Below are 20,805 nucleotides of genomic sequence, written 5' to 3'. Positions count from 1 at the left end.
TTTTTCCTTTGCCTCATACAAATCTCTGTACATATACTATTTGAAAAGTTGGATTTAGCAACATATTTCTGTTATACAGTTTTATGTATAATTTATTTTCATCTATCTTATATTAGGTCAAGGAAGATTTTTTTTACAGCAATCTTCGTTATGGACCACTTCTGATATTCCACACTGATTAAAAAAAAAATTACTATTTCATTGATAAATCTCTGTTCATATACGAAGAGTTTATACAATATTAGAGACAGATAGAAAAAAAAAATAAGATGAAGAGCAAATATATATATTTAAGAAAGATGTCAATTTAATGTTTATTTTATTAAAATTTTAACAATACAAAACAATAAAGACTTTGGTGAACATCAACATATAACAAACAACATTTTCAATGTGACATGTAAAAAAGTACAGATAACTATATCTGGAGGGAAAAACGTGTGTTGTAGGATTATGGAAATGAAAGCTTTTATGATGATAACTGAACTTAGAATATTTACAATATCAAGAAAAAAATGCTTTTTAAAAGAATGCCATTTTCTGAAAATTAAAAATGTGCACCATACAAACTCAGTAAATTTGACAACTAGTCGTAACACAGCATTACATGTATACATATTATAATATATTATTGATAAAACAAAATTCTTCTTTGAGACTTTTTAAAATCTGTCTTTATTTTCGATTATTTTTTGAGGGGGCAAAAGAAATTATAGGCCAGAAGTACATGTATTTGACATCATTTCACATCTTTTTTTTTCGTTAATCTATCAAATGTTGATTTAGAATTCCCGCGCGTATTTAAAACAAAAATAATTCAAAACGTAGTTTTCAAGATAACTACAAAAATATCGTACAGTCGAATATGGGGAAAGGGACGTTGTCCTGACAACAAGAACCCATAGAGAATCCACCCGATATTTAAACCAACAGCACAAGAACTTACAAAACAAAATATCACAAGAGTCTGATATGTATATTAGGTTATCACAATAAAAAATGTAAAAAAAAATCGAGGAAAGACTTCCATTCCACAAACCAATTCTTTATCTTCACAAGACAAAATACCAAAAGAACTATATGAAGATCTAACAGAAGTTTAAAGGGGAACAAATCATGTTTCTGGTTGTGGTTCCAAAGGATCCTCCTCAATTTTCGAAATATCTCCGCCTATGCTTTCATTTTCCATGCCTTCACTTGCATGATACTGTTCGTCTGCTGATGACGCACTATCAATCGACCAATAAGAGCTGTCGGTGAGTTTCGATCGTCTGCTCGATGTAATTGCTGGTTCGGGTTCTTCTGGCAAATCTTCCAATACGTCAGGATTCATTTTTTGCAGCACCTTCCTCTGTTGTTGAATAAGAAAATCTAGTTTTGTTTCTAATTTTTGGACTTTAATTTCAACAACTTTGACGTGTCTTTTCTTCTGTTGCATTTGGTTCAAAATTTCATATCGGAAACTAGATATGTCCTGCTTTAATTCATCAAGTTCAGCTGAAATGCAAAGAAAACTGGTTTTTACAATTATGTAATGATTCTTTCTATTTAGGTTAAAGAATTTAGGTTTCTATTCAGGTAAAAGAATTTGAAGAAAAAATATTACTTGGGCTTTAAAATCTTTATTCATTTGATATCATGATAATTCCAATCTTCATTTTATCTATTGATTTCCTGTGTTTTGATTGGACGAGAACACGTTCCAGAAAATTTTTACACATCGATAAATTCTTTCAATCAGTACTACTTTCTTGAACACTACTAGGTTATCGTATAAACAATGAAAGCAGTTATTTCTGTCTGTTTTAAATAATGAATACAAGAACTTTAAATTTAATTAGGGCTTAAAGTAAAACAAAACTGGCAACATACTAGACTGCCTAACTGATGGACGCCGTGAAAATGTTTATGTCACTGTCCGATCACGAGTGTGAATTTTAAAAACCGCTGTCTCAACGTTCATACGCAGAAAATAAGCTCAGTCTGTATCGTTTTGACAGGGAAAAGAAACGTACCTGCTCTTGCCCTATTAGCATCAATTTCCTATTAACTTTCTATATTGTTCCTCAATATTTGAATAAACAAGTGCAAATTGAAGGCGTCGTCTGTCTGCAAATGAGAATGTCAACATGGCCATGGTCAAAGACGAACTATTCTGAAGTAAACTTAATTACGATATTTGTTGACTTAAATAGCATTCCATTAGTTGTTATAAGTTTATTTATCGATTGTTTTGACAATTTAAGTTGAACTCTATCGAAATTCGTCTCGATTACGTTCCTTTACGGTAAAATGTATTCCTACGCCGTCCAGATTAACGGATTGTATGGAGGCCTCAAAGAGAAATAATTTAAAATATTTTTAAAAATTCGAGATTGGAATTATAAGAATTAAACGTTCTTTTTGAAAAATTTATCGATGTGTAAACTCTTGACATTTTACTCACAAACTTAACATAAAAGTGCTTCGCACTTTTATTTAGTTTGTGAGTAAAATGTCAAGAGTTTACACATCGATAAATTTTTCAAAAAGAACGTTTAATCCTATAATAATTGCTATAAACAAAAAATAAGCTAAATAGTTCAGTATCCCCCCAACGATTGATGGAAAAGGAGAGTCACATCAAAACATACCATCTCTATTCTCTACATCTCTCTCCATGTCAAACACAAATCGTTTCACAATTCTCTTCATTACTTTCTATTGAAAAGAAAATAAAACAAATGTTTTAAAGGACGTTTGATAATGAATTTACTAGACTGTCTATTCCATTTCATAAGTCAACTGTAAATTAGCTTAGTTATGAGATGATAATTTAATACCCTATATGTAAGTTTTTCGTCACGAATTATGCTTTTGTTTGAATCGTTCCGCATAAAGCCATTAGTAAGTCTTTGCTGTGCTGGAGTTCTTGGTGGTAATTTAGGCTTCTGTGAAGGAACAAGACTACATTCAGACGAATTAAACTTCCTACTTTGTTCATGTTCAATTATTAGTCATTATATTTAATACAGAGTATTAACTTCCTATATTTTTTTTACAAACTTGAATAATTTAAATTTATGATTATTTTCATTACATGTAATTTGATTCTGCAGAAAGCGTTGAATTGTGAATTGTAATATTATTACTTGAATGCAAAAATCATTGGAAAAGGAATATTAAATTTTACGTAAAACTATGCTTGGCTTTAAATTGGATTGGACTTTTGACTTTGGACGTTTTTTTTTAACAGATATTTTTTTTTTAAATTCTTAAATTCATTCAAAGGCCATTTTATCAAATTATGCAAAAGATCTGCATGAGTTACAGACCGATGGGTCCTCCACATCCTCTGACTCTTGGGTTGATTCGTTTTGTCCCTTTTTACAGCAACAAGAACCAAACATCCGACAAATCGATCGAGGGGTCGGGAAGATGTTAAAAGGAACTGGCAAATCATTACTATTCTTTATAAACTCCATGTAAATTTTACTTCTTGCAAACTTCCATTCGGTATCGGCTTCCTCCTGTACAGACATAACATGAAATTTTTGAAATTGGAAATGTTCAAAAATATATAAAACTGGTGGTATTTTCAGAAAAGAGTATGAATGATGCCATTCTTAATCTTGTTCTCCTCTCCCAAGATTTTTTTTTTCGATAAAAAAAAATCGACACCAGAATAACCAAAATCCAAGGAAAACGGATCAATATTGATTTAATATATCATAAAAGTATTTTTGTGCCTTTTCAATATATTTGAGAAAAGAAAGCAATTTTAAAAATTTTGGCACATTTAATTCAATTTTCATGTGCCTAATTAATTTCTCTTGAAGACAGAAATATTAATTTACCTGTATTTTTTCAAAAGATCTGGACATCATAGCGATGAGCATGTTAAGTAATACAATGACGGTAGCAATGTTGTAAGCACCAAAGATCCAGTACCCGACGTTCTGAGTAAAATAGTGATCAAAGGCGCCCAGTTCTACCACGGTGGGTTCACCAAGGGAAAACAAAGACCAGAATACCGTGTGAAATGTCGTTGGACTAAAAAAAATAGTTTATTGATGAATTCAGCAAGATTTTATGAATTCAGCAGGATTTTCTTGCACTAGAAAGGCTGAATTGGATCAAGTAAAATGATTGAAATTTTTTGTCTTCCCTATGCACAAGGTTTCATTTTCCTTGCCGAAAGAAGACAATGTTAAAGACGATTTTTTTTTTATCAAAAATTCAATGTTTTTGACGTGAAATATTTTAAACCTTTTATTCATAATAGTACGTGTATATTTGTTATTTTATATGAATCTCTTGAGAATAAATATGTATAGAATATTGAGAAAAGAGCATAAAAATACCAAATAAGAAATCAAAATTTCTCTGAGAATACTTTATATTTGTTGATAATTTGCAATGAAAATCAGGTCAATAAAATTTGACAATTTTCCCTATATAATATGATTAACTTTAATCTTTAACTTTAAAGAAATACACATCTATTTATTTCTTCACAGAATCAAATGATAATAAATTTTATGAACTTACAAACCAAATGCTTTTTCTGCTGATGTGGTTATGTTGTTTGGGATAAATTCAATATATTTCCTTGTTTCCTTTGGATAATACCAGTATAGATTGTGTAAACCAACCAGAAACGCCACAAAAACTACCATGAAAATCACAGCAAACCGGAGAATATCCTAGAATACGTTAAAAATCAAAACCATAAATGTAGATGAATTGTTTTTTGGAAAAAAGCACACGTATGCAAAAATTAAACAGTAAGTATTATGCAAAAGCACTAGTAGACATTTCTCATTTTCATACATTTTCATAGACCTTCTAGTGAGAAAGGTCATATACTTGAGTGATAAATGTATTTTTAACATTTTTTTTCATTTGATTGCAGTTGTGCTAAACTGCCTTTAAAATACTTTACCCCAATCATTCTTGTTAATGAAATCTGCATCGGTCCAAACAGTTCATAAGCGTGTAATACATGAGTAACACGGCAAAAACTGATGACGTTTGCCATCGCAAACATGCCGTCTGCCACGTTGTGTGGGTCCATGGAATCCCAGTAGAATCGATCTTTTAAAAAATGAAATTCAAATATAAAAAATGTTATTTACAAAATTTAAGGAATTTTACAATATACAAAGTTTGAGAAAATGTAATTTATCTTTCAAAGGGTTACCTGGTTGAAAAAAATAAGATTCAATAATTCTAACTGGCTTATCATTATTTCTCATTGAATATTATTAGTTTTCTGTTGTGTTGCAAGCAAGTCAGTTTAATATTTAGAAATTCATTACTTTTCTGTTGTTTTGCAAACAAGGGAGGTTTAATTATGATATCTTTGATCAAATTTTGCTTTTCATCTTGGAAATTGTTTACAATCTGTTTCTTTCTGTATTTTGTTCCCATTTCATACTAGACTTAGATGTTTTCAATTAATAATTCAGTTATATTTCTGGTTGTTACATTAAATTTCAACAATATTATTACAACAGTTCCTTCAAAAACAATTACAAAAACAATCCCCTATTTTTATACAGTAAAACACGATTAATAACAACGCAATAACGAAGGGCAAGAGATTTTGCATAATTTCGTTTTATCCGGTTAAGTTTACAACAGATAATTATGTGAAGGGGAGTTAAAATCACTTAACTGTAAGTGTTAATTCGTGTTTAATTGTATTTAGATACCCGTTTTAAATTTAGACTTGCCTGCAATGATCCAATATAACTGTTCCCCTGCTTCCTGACTGCCATAAAGTAGACCTCGCCAAGACAAGCCATTCTCAAAGTACCTCAAAGCCATTCTAGTCTACAGTGTAAAAGAACTATCATTAAATTATTCTTAATGAAACTACCCAAAAATTTCATTTGAATAATACTAGCCTATTTCAAAATTGCTAGAATAAGTTGTTTTGTATTGAGTAATGCCAAAATTTCCTTGACAAATTCAAAGTCGAAATACATCTCAATGCTTATAAGAAGATAATAGAAATAATTTTTTCTCCTATATGATATTTTGAATGAGATTTTTATGAGAATTGCGTCACTTACCTTAAATATGCTAAGATATCTCAAGGTAAAGGAAGTGATGTACAGTGTTAGGACTGCTACGTCCATATAATTGTACAAGGAATCAAAGTAATTGGAGATTCCATCACTGTACACCTGTTTCATTTCTTGTAATAACATACCTATAAATGTAACCCAGTTTTTAATTATTTTTTTGTCATTTGAGTCCATAATCCAATGAAATGCATGAAATTGGGGGGAGGGGTGTTCAACAAAAACATACTGGGCAAAAAGTTCTATAGTTGTTTGTTAAACATGAGAAATAATTCTTTAAAAAGCTTTAATTTCTATATATATTTTTTTCTTTAAATTAAAATGCTCATTTTATTTATCCGAAGTACGAATGTACTTGAAAGACATTACTTTGTTTTATAATTTGATTAAAGATAATATTTATCATATGTAATATGATGGTACCACTTCCGTATACTTTTTCGGTTATCTGCATAAATTCATAATAAAGAGAAAAGAAAAATACAGAAATTTTAATTACCAAAAACCCAGAGAGACAAGAGGATGGTTATAATATCGGGGCTATAGCCGCGGATTGCAAAATCGTCTGGCAACGGTTGAGTGCTCTGATTTTTGTACCATCGATATTTCTCGTGTGTTGAGAGGAAGAACGAGAGTTTGTTGGTCTCTGTCACGCCTTCTGCCAATGTAGATATTAGGATAAGCGTAAGGAACAATAAAAAGGAAAGCGTGTGACCAATGAATCGGATACATGGAATTTCTATCAGTTTTCCAGCCTAAAAGAAGACAAAACATTCATTTGATATTCTGAGTTCAAATAATTAATAATGGAGTTGCTGAAAGATATGGAATCAAATTGCAATCTGATCATTTTGTTTCTTCCACGAATCTAACCCAGTGAAGATAAATGTACCTTTGTATTGGGAGCGATCCAGTACAACAAAGACAGGAATGGAAATGTAAAAGATATCCCTAACACGATAAATATCCGTGTGATCCAGTGGGAGCGTTCGATGATCCGGAAGTCATCATACCAGATACTTACTAGCTTCTGTTGACAGCTTGGATGAGCCACAAACTAATAAAATTTAATCATCGATTTTACAAATACATGTATATAAAGTAAGAAAGGTATTTTTTACGGATAAAAAAGACCCTTTTCCATCATAGGAAATATACATTGTATATAGCTAGACCATCTCTAAAATATTATTTGCTTACCCTCTCTCAATTCAGTGTAAAATTATTTTATTGGAAGGTAGGTGGGAAATTTTTTCACGAGAAAATTTCAACATATTTATTGACGGAATAAAATGATTTAAAAAAAATTATCGTGTCCTGGAAAAAGTATTGTGTCGGGCCATTTTTAGTCACTTGGTCGTGAGAGGACAAACGATCATTTTTTTTAAGATGGCCCTATAATTAAAATTTAATTATTCTTTTCTTGTCGCTCGTTATATAAGTATTCCAGTTTTTCTCACTTCTTAAGATGTTAACAAAATTTTGAACCTTTTTTTCGTTGCATTGGATGGCTATTTGCAGTCGTGCCAGGAGATCGTAAGATTCATCCTGCGGGTCTCGACGCTTTTTGTTTATCAGTTTTTCCAGTTCATCATGACCTCTGACCTTGTCCAACAGTCTAACCACATAGTCACTAAGCTGGTCGGCAAGTGCCAAGTATTCTGTCTGTACAACAGTTTTGCACATTAAAATCAGAATTCTTCATAAATTGTTTAACACATTTCTTATCCCTTTCATCAACTAAAATGAGCTTCTGTTAACCTCTCAACATTTGATATCATTCAGATAAATACAAAAAAATGTAACATGTCAATTACCTTGAAACTTTTCTCAATTGTCGATACATATCGAAGCTCTTTGGCCAATTCAAAAGCTGTCAACACAGGGTCTTCGCTCGTCAGCGATATATACGTACAACTAGCCAATCCCTTATAAGCATTTAAGCGAGTTTTTGCCAAACGCAGCTCATCGAATTCCAGTTTGTTGCTACATTCCTGGCAGCTACAATAATAATGGTGTGGCTTCTTGATCTTCTCTCCACGTAGAAGCAACAACTGAACGATCTCGATCTGATTTCGTTCTGCAGCAAGTATGAGAGGAGTAATGTCCGAAGAGAAAGGCGAGTCTTCCTTTGTTTGGTTGAAGAAATGGTCCGTCTCCCCTATTCGTTTGTTCTTTGGCTTAAGTTCTATATATTTAGGATGTTTTAAAATGGATTCTGCAATGTGTTCATGACCTTTGCTGATTGCATGGAGCAAAGCTTCATGGATGTTGGTTATATTTGAATGTCCTAAGAGCAATTCAACAACCTGCAAAGAATATGGATAAATACATAATTATAAACATTTAACTGTAAGGGAAAACAATTATATTGTGTTTATTTAAGGTTGTATGCAGTCAAGTAAAATCATTCTTATTTGGCAAATGTGGATATTTTAAAAAACAAAAAATTAAAATTACAAATTGAGAATTAACAAATCAATGCAATGCAAAGTATCTAAGGTACACGAGTACATGCTACAAAAATAAATTTCGTGCTAAAAAGTGTATAAGGGTACGTATATAATGTCTAGGTATTCATATATCAGAGTAGTTTTATCATTTTCTTCATTTTAATTATTTACTTGGTGTCTTCTGACAAAGAGAGTCATATGCTAAAACCATAATGAAATATATATATTGGCAAACATTTAAATTAAAAGATAATAATTTTTTTTTATATTTTTCAAAAAATATCTCAATCTAACTGAAAAATTTGCAATGTAAAATAAAACATAACACATAGGAAATATTATCTATTTATTTGAATAAAGGCATATATAAGGCATACAATTATAAGAAAGCAAAAAATTGTACAAATTTTCAGGATATAATGTTAAAAGTTCAAAATTTGTTTACTTTTGATAGACAGTGTCTCTCTTTCTCACTTTCTACTGGTCGAAAAAAAAAATTGTACATTTATGACAAGAAAAGGATGCAAAAAGCTGAATGATAAAACTAATCCAATAGCATTCTGAATACGGAATTTAAAAAATCATTGTCTTTTCTTGCAGACTTTATTTCACCTGAATGAAAATCAGAAAAGAAACTATTTAAAGGTTGGATCATAAAATGTCTGGACTGCACTTAATAAAAATCAAGCTATGAGAATAACACTTCTGAAGATCATCATGCGTCTTTTTAGACTCGCTAACAGATAACCTAATTTCATTGATATCTTAAAATTTATAACCAATATGATGAAAAAAAATGTCAATCGCGCAACAATTTCTTTGTAATGTGATTTTCTTTTGAAAGTGCTGTTCAATCAATAAGATACGATTACCTTTTAAGCAAATACAATTTTTAAATTTATTCCCGAAAAAAAAAATCAACGAAAACGGAGAATTTTTAAAGCGTTTTTTTCAATATTTTTATTAAAGAGCGCAACCTTTCATCTAAAATAAGCACCTAGTAATTGATAGAACTCTTTCTTCGGATTACAATAGATGTTTTATTTTTTTGGATGCAAAGTACTGGGTGCACAAGTCATTGCTTTTTAGCGAGACAACTTTTTCCCGAATTGTGGTTATTGCTCTCTATAATCTTAAGAAATGCTATTGTACGCGAGAATTAAATTTTCGCGAGTACAGTACTCAAATACACCTGTTGACATTAAAAATAAAGAAAATTAAATTCCATAAAACTTGTATCCCTGGACCTGGTGTTTAAGGAGAAAAAAGTTTATAGGAAATGAAAGTACTAAGTCTCTACTTTATTTTGATGTTTAAAATGGAACATAAAGTGTTAGTCAGAAGAATATATCTACAGGCCTGGGGAAAAAGTGAGACCAAAAGTAAAACTGATGCATAAAGTGAGCTCTTTCAGTTAAAAGTCTTTTGATCTATATATGTCTCACTTTTTTTTGTTACTGCTATATATTCCTTTGGAAAAAGTGAGTTATAACTTTTTTGTTTTGACTTATTTGTTGTGATCAAAAGTGTAGAAAGCTATTGAAAACCTGTTGCTTGGCTTACTTTTATGATAAATATGATATTTAGTCCTATTTTAACTGTGGTTTTTTTAATTAACAAATTGAAGCCCCAGTTGTGATTTCTAAAGTAAATATTCTTTTTGTTGTTATAACTTAATTCTTATTTTCTAAAAGTTATTACGTTTCTTATATGTAACTTCCAGTTTGCATGATGATTTTTCACTATATTTCATTTTGTCGTTAGTAATAAATTCAAGGAATTTTTTTCTAAAACTATACGCATTTTTCAAAGTCATAACAAATTCAAAATAACAAGAATTCAAAGTTAATTCATAAGATCTAAGTCAAAACACATAAGAAATAAGTCAATGTCTCTCAAGGGCGTCCGTAATTAACAGATAAAAAAAGCTCGTCTCAGTTTTATGGCCCCCAGGCCTGGGCCGTTTTATGCATAAAGTGAACCGAGCTCTTTCAGTTAAAAGTCCAGTAAAATTAGTTTACTTAAATCTTTTCTATATATGTAATGGTTATTTTAAATTAAATTTACTGTACATGTTTCTATGCATTTTTTGTTACATTCCAAGCATGGTATAATTTCAAAGTTTAGATGTGATAATTTGTTATTTGTTCATTCTTATTTGTACGGAAGCCCTGGAGGGACATTGACTTACTTGTTATGACTTATTTGTTATAACTTTTTTGTTTTGACTTATTTGTTGTGAATGTTTCGTAGCTAGTTATAACTAAGTGTAAGAAAGCTATTGAAAACCTGTTGCTTGGCTTACTTTTATGATAAATATGATATTTAGTCCTATTTTAACTGTGGTTTTTTTAATTAACAAATTGAAGTTTAACGTCCAGTACAGTTGTGATTTCTAAAGTAAATATTCTTTTTGTTGTTATAACTTAATTCTTATTTTCTAAAAGTTATTACGTTTCTTATATGTAACTTCCAGTTTGCATGATGATTGACAAACTGACAATCACTACTATTTCATTTTGTCGTTAGTAATAAATTCAAGGAATTTTTTTCTAAAACTATACGTTGCCTTCATTTTTCACGCCACTTTTTGTAAACTAAACTTGTCATAACAAATTCAAAATAACAAGAATTCAAAGTTAATTCAGAAGATCTAAGTCAAAACACATAAGAAATAAGTCAAAACATAAGAAATAAGTCAAAACATAAGAAATAAGTCAAAACACATAAGAAATGTCAATGTCTCTCAAGGGCGTCCGTAATTAACAGATAAAAATTTAGTAATCACATCAGTTTCGTACGTTTAACTACAAAACTACAATTAATAGTTCTCAATAGCTTACCTACACTTTGTTAGAACTAACAAAAAAAATCTCAAAACAAATAAAGTCAAAACAAAAAAAGTTATAACAAATAAGGCATAACAAGTAAGTCAATGTCCCTCCAGGGCTTCCGTATATTTGTTATTTCTTGAAACATATTTTTACTCATTTCATCAATTTTCTTACTTGTAACTTCCAGTATGCATGATGATAAAACAAATAATAAAAGTAGTATTTTTTTCATTATTATATAAAAAAAAAATCAAAGACAAATTTTAAAATTAAACTTGATAACTAATGTAAACTGGTAAAGGTTTACAATAAAATTATTAGAACAAAGTCCAAACACCTAAGAAGTAAGTAAATACCCCTCTAACAAATCATTTCATGGGTAATTAATTTTGAATTTTTCCTAAAAAAAACTCAAATTTCGAACTTTACAAATTAATTGAAATCTGAGAGTAAAAAAATAATAAAGGTGTGATTAATACAAACACATTGTATGTACTACTGTATCAAATTAACCATACAAATTCCTAGTATTTTTCATTTCTATTCTGAAAAGTCTTTTTTACGAAAGAAATATACTGATAATATCTAATGAAATAAACATGGCTGGGTTGAAATCAAGAATATTTCTTTTAATTAAAAAAACGATTAATCAACACCAGAAACTAAATTTAATGAACTTTATGACAATGATATTTAGAAATAAAGTATTATAAAATGCACCAGTCTGCCTTTTCCTATTCATGATACATGATATAAGCTCAATTTTACATACTTTGGTAATTAGCATTGATATATACATAAAGATACAAAGAAGATGATTTTATGAACCAATCATGTAGATGCCCATCCTGTATTTTCGTGTATTTTTCTAATTATTCCTACAATTATACATGATAAGGGAGGTTATTGGTCCTCGTTCAACCTGTAACTCAAAGCTTTCTTTGTGCTTTAATCTTTTGTGTGAATGCGGTTGGAAAATTCCATCGTGCCTCTCGTTTGCTTCGGCCATTTCGTGATCTAAAAAGCAATGAATCGTGATTTATTGCAGTCAATTATATATCCTAAATGAAGAAAATAATATCTCCTACGAAAAAAAAAAATACTAAGGCATAAAGACTTTTTTCTAATACGCCATAGAACCTAACAAAGACCTATTGTCGACATTTTTTTATCGCATAGACGTACGCTACAAAACAAAATATTACAAACAATATTTTTCAATATTTACCACTGACCATAAGTTTTATAATTCCAATTAATTTCTCACTTTGATACAATCCTTTCCTATTTTTCACAAAATATTTTAAATAAAGGAAGCAAATATTTAATATCAAGTCTATTACGTAAGTAGTGAAAAAGAATACTTTGAAAATCATTAGATGGGAGAAAACGTAAGTCATACGTATAAACCTCATCAATTGTAATCTCTTATGTAATACATAATGAATTATAATTCATGTTATATTATACCTAAAAGAAAATTCCACTAGAGATTGCATTTCGAAGACTTTATCAAGGGCAAATATTTTTGCCAATAGACAATTTTATTGACTTTGCCAGTTTCAATTTATTTGTAAAATAAGGAAAAATATATCAAGACAAAATGACTAGAGAAATTGTAATATTATTTCAAAGAAGTATGTTTCATTTTGAACTTGTTTTTGTATTTTAGGTTAATAGACTATTTGCAATTGTTCAGTTAATTCAAACAATTTAATTTTTTTTTACATAAACCCAATTACATAAACCCAATTAATTAGACTTCAGTCACAGAATGCAAGGCAAACTGAATAACAAAAAATAAAATATGAAGCAGACCATCCTATGTCTGGCACTTTTACGTACATAAGTAAGTGTAAACATTCTTATTTTCGAAGCCAAAATAACAAATGCTCAAAGAGAAAGAACATGTATGCTTTAAATAAAGAATGGAAGCATACAAGGCGAGGACAATCTCCCGCTTTGAGAAAAGACATTTCTCAATTCTAAGAGTTCATGAAAAGAATTCATATTTTTCAAAATAATACGCTTAATATAATCTTTTACACATTTAATTCTGTATTTCATTGTTTAAATGTATTTTTCACTCGTGTTTTAAATATATGTGAAAACAAAAAGGGGGAAACGTTCACATAAGATTCTCTCTCCGTCGTGCATGGTTTGGCGCCAGACCAAACGCGTTACCCACTACGCTACTAAGTATATGTGTTGTTGATGTCTGTCAGTGTGATTTAGGGTAGTCCGATCCTCAGATTTATAAAATTAGCAGTTAAGTCATCAAAAATACTCATAAAAGTATCTCTGAATCCACAAAGTTATGTGAATTTATCCAAAGTATTTCTTTAACCTTAAAGATTAAAGTTAATCATATTATATAGGGAAAATTGTCAAATCTCCAATATTTTTGCAGAAAAAGCGAATTGGAATTGGAATATCAGCAATGTATTTTCAAATTGCAAATTGATCAACAAATATATTTTAGGTTAAAAAACGATAGGTATCCAGGCATTCAGAGAAATTGTCACGATATTTATAGTTATTTGGCATTTTTTGTCTTCTATTTCCGTCATATATTCTATAATACTTTGTGTAAAAGCCTTTGCTATCATTGCAAGACACCACAAATCACTTCTTATTTAATATCATGCTGATAAGCATTGGTATCTAAGTCTGGATTCAAGAAAATCTTATTTCTCTAAAACTGTATTGAATTTTTTCCTTTTATAGGATACAAATGTCAACTTTTATAAGACCTTTTTTCTAAGACTTCCAAAAACTTTGAATCTTATAAAGATGAAAAAAAAAATGAAAATTGTTGCATGAAAAAATTTCATTTTCAATTGCAGGCTTCATCTTCATTTTAATGCATTTCAAATTAAATATTAATTTTTGGAGTTATCCATCTTGGCTGAGGATCGGATATCCTTAAATGAAAGTTTGTTGGAGCGTACATTTTTTTTTTCAGAAATGTTTGGTTTTCATATATAATGGGTTCAAATTCCATTTTTGGGACAGATGAAATGTAAATGTAAATTACATTTCCATCTGTTAAGCGTTAACGAAGAATGGAGACTTGACCCATCACATTTCCATCTTTTAAGCGTTCACGAAGAATGGAGACTCGACCCATTCATGTTCCAAATTCATTTTCATGGCTCTAATAAATCCATTTTCTACTAAATATGCTTAACTGTCAATTAAAAAAAGATTGTTAAATAATACGACGTTCGGTAAAATAAAATAATAATATATGTTTTGAAGATGACATTACTGAGAACATGATTTTTAAAAAATATTCCTTATCACTGAATTTTGAAAATTCAGAAACATATTATCTCAGAACGAGGGATTGTCCATGCTTTGTACGCCCTCATTCTTTAAATGTGATCCCCAAGTTTCACACGGCAAATTAAACTCAACTAAATTTCACCAAAAAATAAATAAATAAAATATACCGGTGCATTTTAGAATTAAAACTAAGCTTATTAATACATGTACACACCTACCTTATTTTTTTCCTGTCGGACTGGAATAAACTGATGAGAAAACCAAACAACGTTGTTAAACGGTACATGTAAGTCATTATGCCGTGTATACTTCTTTATTACGTGTATCTGTCGCTTTCGAAATTAGTATGATAAACATTTTATCGTTTTATAAAATGAATTTTCTCCATTAAAAAACCTTTCATATATGAAAAATAAAAATGAAACACCATTATCGTTGTTCATTTATTCTAACCAATCTCGAAACTTAAACATATAACATGCAATTATACGATCTTTGCACGGATCTAGAATGGTTATTAATACTTTGTACATGAAATATCAAGAAAACTAGTTGTGAGTACAGTAAACATTAATTTCTGAAAACAAAAGTGGAAACAGGTGCCAAAGAGGATCAAGCATTTCCTGACGACCAGTCACAACCACAGCGTATTTTTTGTTACGATTGTGTAAAATATATAAATGTCTAATAGCGCCAACTTTTTTTTTTAAATACCAAACAGGAACTAAATAAAATACGATTCATGAAATAATTGCATTCTTTTTCGCAAAAATTATACTACCTTTAAATTTGAGTTAATGTAGTTTTTTACTTAATTTTTTTTTTTTTTTTTGTAAAATGTTGCATTAAGTTTTGGTTTGCACTGACATAGACTTTATGAAAATAATAGGCTTACAATTTGTATGAAAGACTTTAGTCACTATTCGATTGAACAGATTTTATTTGCAAACAAGATCATTTTAGCGATCAAAGAGCAAAAGCCACTTAGGGCTTTTTTGGCCCTGAGATTTTTTGAAAAATCAAAACTGCTCAGTTTAGACCGAAAATGCAGTATTTATAACAGACTCTTGGTGACTTTGTATATCTATTAAACACGAAGTAATTTCCCTTTTAGTCAGTGCATTATGACGTCATAAATGAGTGCGTTTCTGAGGAAGGGGAACTGAGTGTAATTCGGTATTAGATACTTTGTGTTACTATTAGTACTATGGGTTAAATTTTATTTACAAAAGAAGTGCCTGTGGTGAACAACTAGGCATTTGGAGAAAAATTGTATGTTTTTAAAAAAACTATACGTTTCAATGTTTATGCTATATAACATTTAGTGTGAAGTTTATCATGCTTTTAAGGAGAATTACGAAATCTCCAATAATTTATATCTAAAGGAAATGTAAAATCTGCCATATGCATTTTCTAATTGAAAATTAAGCGTACAAATACATTTGAGGATGAAGAATTATAGATATCAGACTTTTAAAAAATTTCATGTTTTTATTCTTATATGGTACTCTTTAAATTCCTTTATTTACTTCACACATTTTATTATTCATATTATCATGCTAATTAACACTGGTACCTGCATTGAAGGCTTCAGTTAAGGAAAGTCTTTTTTTTTCAAATACGTATTTTAAAGAAAAATATTTTTATGAGGTACATGTAGACTTAAAAAATGTTTCTAAGAACTTAAGGACTTATATAGGCTATGCCTGCTGTCCAATCCGTTTATGTATTTGTTACGCAATAAAATATGTTCAAATCAAATCAAACATTGTATCACATTGAGATGCCTAAACTGAAAATTGTTGCATGAAAAGATTTCAATTTCAGACTTCATTTTTAGAATGTTTGAATTAAATTATAAATTAAAGAGTTATCCTTCCTGGCTGAGGATCAGTTATCCTAAATAATAACATAGCCCTAAAAGTTTTTGAGTTAAGGTACTCACAAATATTCACACAAACCTCTAAATGTTCATTTGCAACTGCCAACTGCAGTGGTGTGCGACCAACAATGTCCGTGTAATCAACTGAAAATGGAAGCTGTTCTTTTTCTCTTTCTTTCAAGATAGATTTGATAGTAGGAAAATCTCCATATTCTGCAGCTTCTATAAATATCTCCTCCACCTCTGACAACTACAAATATAAATAAACACAATTATTCGCACAAATATTGACAAAGAAATTTAATAATCATGTATAATTCTGCTGCATAAATTCTTATGCTATAATTAAACTAAAGGTGTAAATATTCGTGTTGTAATTGTTTTTCGAAATCAACGATGAGTTAAGCTTTACATAATTTATTAAGACGCGAACGGTTTCATATAGTATTCCATACAATGCAAAACAATACATTTTATAAATTCAAATTTCCTAAGAATAAGGTTCACGCCATACTACGTTTCACGGAAATCCCAAAATTTTATCCCGTAAAAATATCCACGTTTACAGAACGTACATGTTTCAAATGAAACATTCAGCTGAAAAATTAATTGATGTTACTCATTTGATTCTTACTGAACTTTTGGCGTCCCATTTACGTCCACTAGATAACCCTAACTTTAGGTGTGATGATTTCCTCTTGCCCATAGGTCTTCGTGCCATTTTTCAAGAGTAGGAAGTCTATAAATGTATTCCTGGAAAAAATATATTACAATTAAACAATATCATCAATGATATATGGACCTTCTCCAGTATAAAATACATGTGTAAGCACAATTTTTTCGTTCTTTGCAGACCTGAAGGGTGGCAATTACTTTGGCAAAGTGTTCGAGTACTGCTTTGATTAAATATGAAAATAACGTAAAGTGATCATGCTCAATAGTCCCTTTATCAATTCAAATTTTGAACACAGCCAATACAAATCTCGAAAATAGAGATTGGATCAGGTGTCATAGGGGAGTAGGCATTCCTTGTATCTTTTTTGTTGCTTGTTCATCTGTAAAGAATGCTCTTGGGAATGGAAACAATTTGGAACCAGTATCTCTATATGCAGGTGATAATGTCATAATATTGCTCAAAGCAAGCTTCCCAACATAAAAAATTATGTAAATAAAGAAGTTATTAATGATGTTTATAAATGGGGTCAAAGTGTTCTTTACGTATACATGTATATCTTATGTTTCTGAGAGGTCGGTGGTATGTTTAGTAATTAGGCATATTCGTTAATTTCTTTGGACAAACAAGAAGGAAAGAACTTGCAAGTTTAAACATAACATCAAATTAAAAATGTCTGGGCTGCTTTCCAAGAATGTAATCTATGGTGAAAAAATCTTATTAACCTTAACAATATTACAGTATTTCAGTTAGGAAGAAGGTAAAGACATTATGACAACATTCTCCAGTGGCTGTTGTCACTTCATTTTTATAAAAAAAAACTCTGGACAATTGTTAAGGTTAGTAAAAAAAGACTTCTTTAAACCAAATTTAAACTATATATCAATATTGATTGTAAAAGTATTCATCATAGGAATGTGTACGTTGTGTTAAATATTAAATATTAATAATTGACTTCATAATTCTCTCTCTCTTTTTAAGAAACTGACTTTACATATCGCTATTTTGAAGTTTAACGACAATAATAGTGTTGGGTCTCGAAACGTTAAAATTATGTCTTCAAAATCACCGTAGAAGTAATTTTAAAATATATAAATGAAAAACAACATTTCAAGGAGCTCACGGCGGGTGTGATCGTTCGGCAAGGGATGCTCATTTCTCAATGGCACTTGATCCCAATTCTGTTGGTTTAGATCTGTATTTGCTTTGCTACTGATTTGTCTTGTTTTTTTGAATACTACAACTATAATCTATTTTCTTATTACAAGATATAATAGAAAATATTCTGTCTTTTGTACAGATGACATTTTAGATGTTGAGGGGGGTGGATGTGTTTGAGATATCTGTAGTGACAATAATATTATTACACTTATTTCACAAACAGAGGAAATAATATAACTTCATATCAAATTTGACTTATTTCATTAGTTTCTGTCACAGTCAATGTATAATCAATCAATGTACATTGCGATACATGGTTTGTACTTCCGATATGTTACATCGAATTATAAAACACCAGTCAAGTTTTCAATAGCCTGCTGGATAGCTCAATACGGTATACAGTTTTGTCTAACAAACATCACTTTAGGTCTGAATCTCGGTCACAAGGTTACTAAGGTGTATCATTAGAACTTACAGGTATCACTGAGTTGATTTCAAAGCTGTCAGAAGCCATATGTATATGCCAAGGTGTTCTGCAGTTAAACATGCAATATTTTTCTTAAATTGCAAATATTTTGCAGTTAGTTTGCAGCATTAATAAGTGACAACATCCCCCTCTCCCTTTTTCCATTTTTCTACAAAAATTAATACTGTAATTTTATGAAAGTAAATTATCACAAAATTATGCAGTGATGAGAGTTAAGACTGTGTTATCTTTAAATTCTTAGACTTAGTTCTTTCATAAATTGGTCCCCAAGAGTTAATATTTGCGGCTGCTGGCATTAGCGTAGTTTGATTCCTCGATCCTCAACATCCCCCATACTTTCCCTTGTTTTTAGTTTTCATACAAAATATGTTGTTTTAAAATTCTTAATCTAACGAGATTATAAAAATCTCACCAGATTATCAAGGGTACATGAAGAATTTTGGGAAAGTACATTATAAGAAGTGTATTAATAGTTCTTTTTTTTTACATACTAAGATGCTGGATTGAAAAATGTTGGACAGTTTAATCTAAAGCATGAGGTGTTGGTGTATTGTATGGTGATGTATTTCTGTCCCAACATGCAAGATAAATTATGTTAACTTGCAACATATTTATGTAGAATACCCTAAAATCTTGAAAATAAGCCGCGGCTTATTTTAAGTTTTGGTAAGAAAGTGGGGGCTTATTTTCAAGACAGGCTTATTTTCAAATTGCGGCTTATTATCATTGCAAAATACTGGTAATAGAAGAGAGCACTCTTGTATTCATTGGCTTTTCCAGGTGTACAGTCTACTTTATTTTCTGAGAATGCCGATCCCGAAAAGTTTATTTCATTGTATACAGCATATGAATTTACATGAAACATAAACTTGTTTTTAAAAAAGTAAAAGTAATATATAAGATATCCGCTTCAATTGAATTACTTGATAAATTAATCAAACAAACACATTGTTATACAACTCAGTTGCGGTACATTGAAATGTAATTACTACCAAGCCCTTCCGATCAGCAGGGTTCGATCTTGCCTTGGGCAGTACTACCTGGCAGTTAAATGCTTTACAAACAAAACTTCCTTTATCTATTTACTTATTTAATTATTACCACCTTTTAACACATCGTTAGCTTGTACAAGTCTAGATGAGATACATGTAATTATTGTTCTGACAATTTCATGAAAAAAATTCACCATTTTAGCTGGTTTCGCAATAAGTTCTTTTTAGCAAACGTACATGTAATATGATTAATGGCTAAAAAATTAACTTTATTAACAACAACTACTTTAGTAATTTTACAAATTTTTAAGACGCGGAAATCGTCAAACGTTTAACATCTGTCCTTAATGGATTTGTCATGACCGGCTTATTTTCAAAACTGGCTTATTTTCGAGTAAATTTTAATGCAAGAAATAGGTGGCTTATTTTCAAAACCGGCTTATTATTAAATCCGTCTTATTTTCAAGATTTTAGGGTATGCCACCATATTATTGTGTATTGACAAAAATGAAAATTTTGTCCAAAAGAAAATAAATTACATACCCTCGAATTGTTACTTGCTTGTAGGTCATGAAAATAGATTACAATAGATTTTATTTCGGAAGTGACATGAAATTGAATCAATTCATAGAAAGAATAGTATATTTTACTCGAAAAAGACGTTAATGGCAATCTAACAACGAAGCTCTATGACGAACGAGATGACTTTTACTTTTCAATCGTCAACTTTCCTTACTTATGCAGCAACATACCTTCACCACCTGTATACGAAATTTATATCTCTCGGTTAATTCGATACTCAAGAGCATGAAAATATATGCATTGCTGAAAGAGCTAGCATACAGAAAAATATCGCATTTTTATAGTAGAACACCTTTATAAATGTCTTTTTTAGTTAGCATATACAAGTAGTTCCTATAACATTGAAATCAACTCACATTTACCTGTCTAATTATACACCTTA

The 20,805-nt window shown here is 30.1% G+C and overlaps 1 protein-coding gene across 1 annotated transcript; it reads right to left on the bottom strand.

Moving 5' to 3' along the window:
* Positions 1–653: 653 nt before the first annotated feature.
* On the bottom strand, positions 654–17,249 carry LOC134232991 (short transient receptor potential channel 7-like). The gene is made up of 15 exons (XM_062714986.1): positions 17,163–17,249; positions 16,608–16,778; positions 7,889–8,380; positions 7,560–7,736; positions 6,964–7,128; positions 6,571–6,826; positions 6,060–6,199; positions 5,718–5,817; positions 4,925–5,076; positions 4,531–4,685; positions 3,837–4,032; positions 3,315–3,509; positions 2,823–2,930; positions 2,634–2,700; positions 654–1,497 (listed from the first exon to the last, which is right to left on the bottom strand). Exons 1-15 carry the CDS (start codon positions 17,247–17,249, stop codon positions 1,115–1,117), a joined length of 2,844 nt encoding a protein of 947 aa, XP_062570970.1. The 3' UTR covers positions 654–1,114.
* Between the last annotated feature and the right edge of the window lie 3,556 nt (positions 17,250–20,805).

The sequence above is a fragment of the Saccostrea cucullata genome, unplaced genomic scaffold (assembly GCF_032062105.1).
Source record: "Saccostrea cucullata isolate Sc308-1 unplaced genomic scaffold, CSIRO_AGI_Scuc_v1 ctg56, whole genome shotgun sequence".
Lineage (NCBI taxonomy): Eukaryota > Metazoa > Mollusca > Bivalvia > Ostreida > Ostreidae > Saccostrea > Saccostrea cuccullata.
Note: the sequence above shows the minus strand (reverse complement) of the source record. Positions and strands in the feature narration are given on the sequence as shown.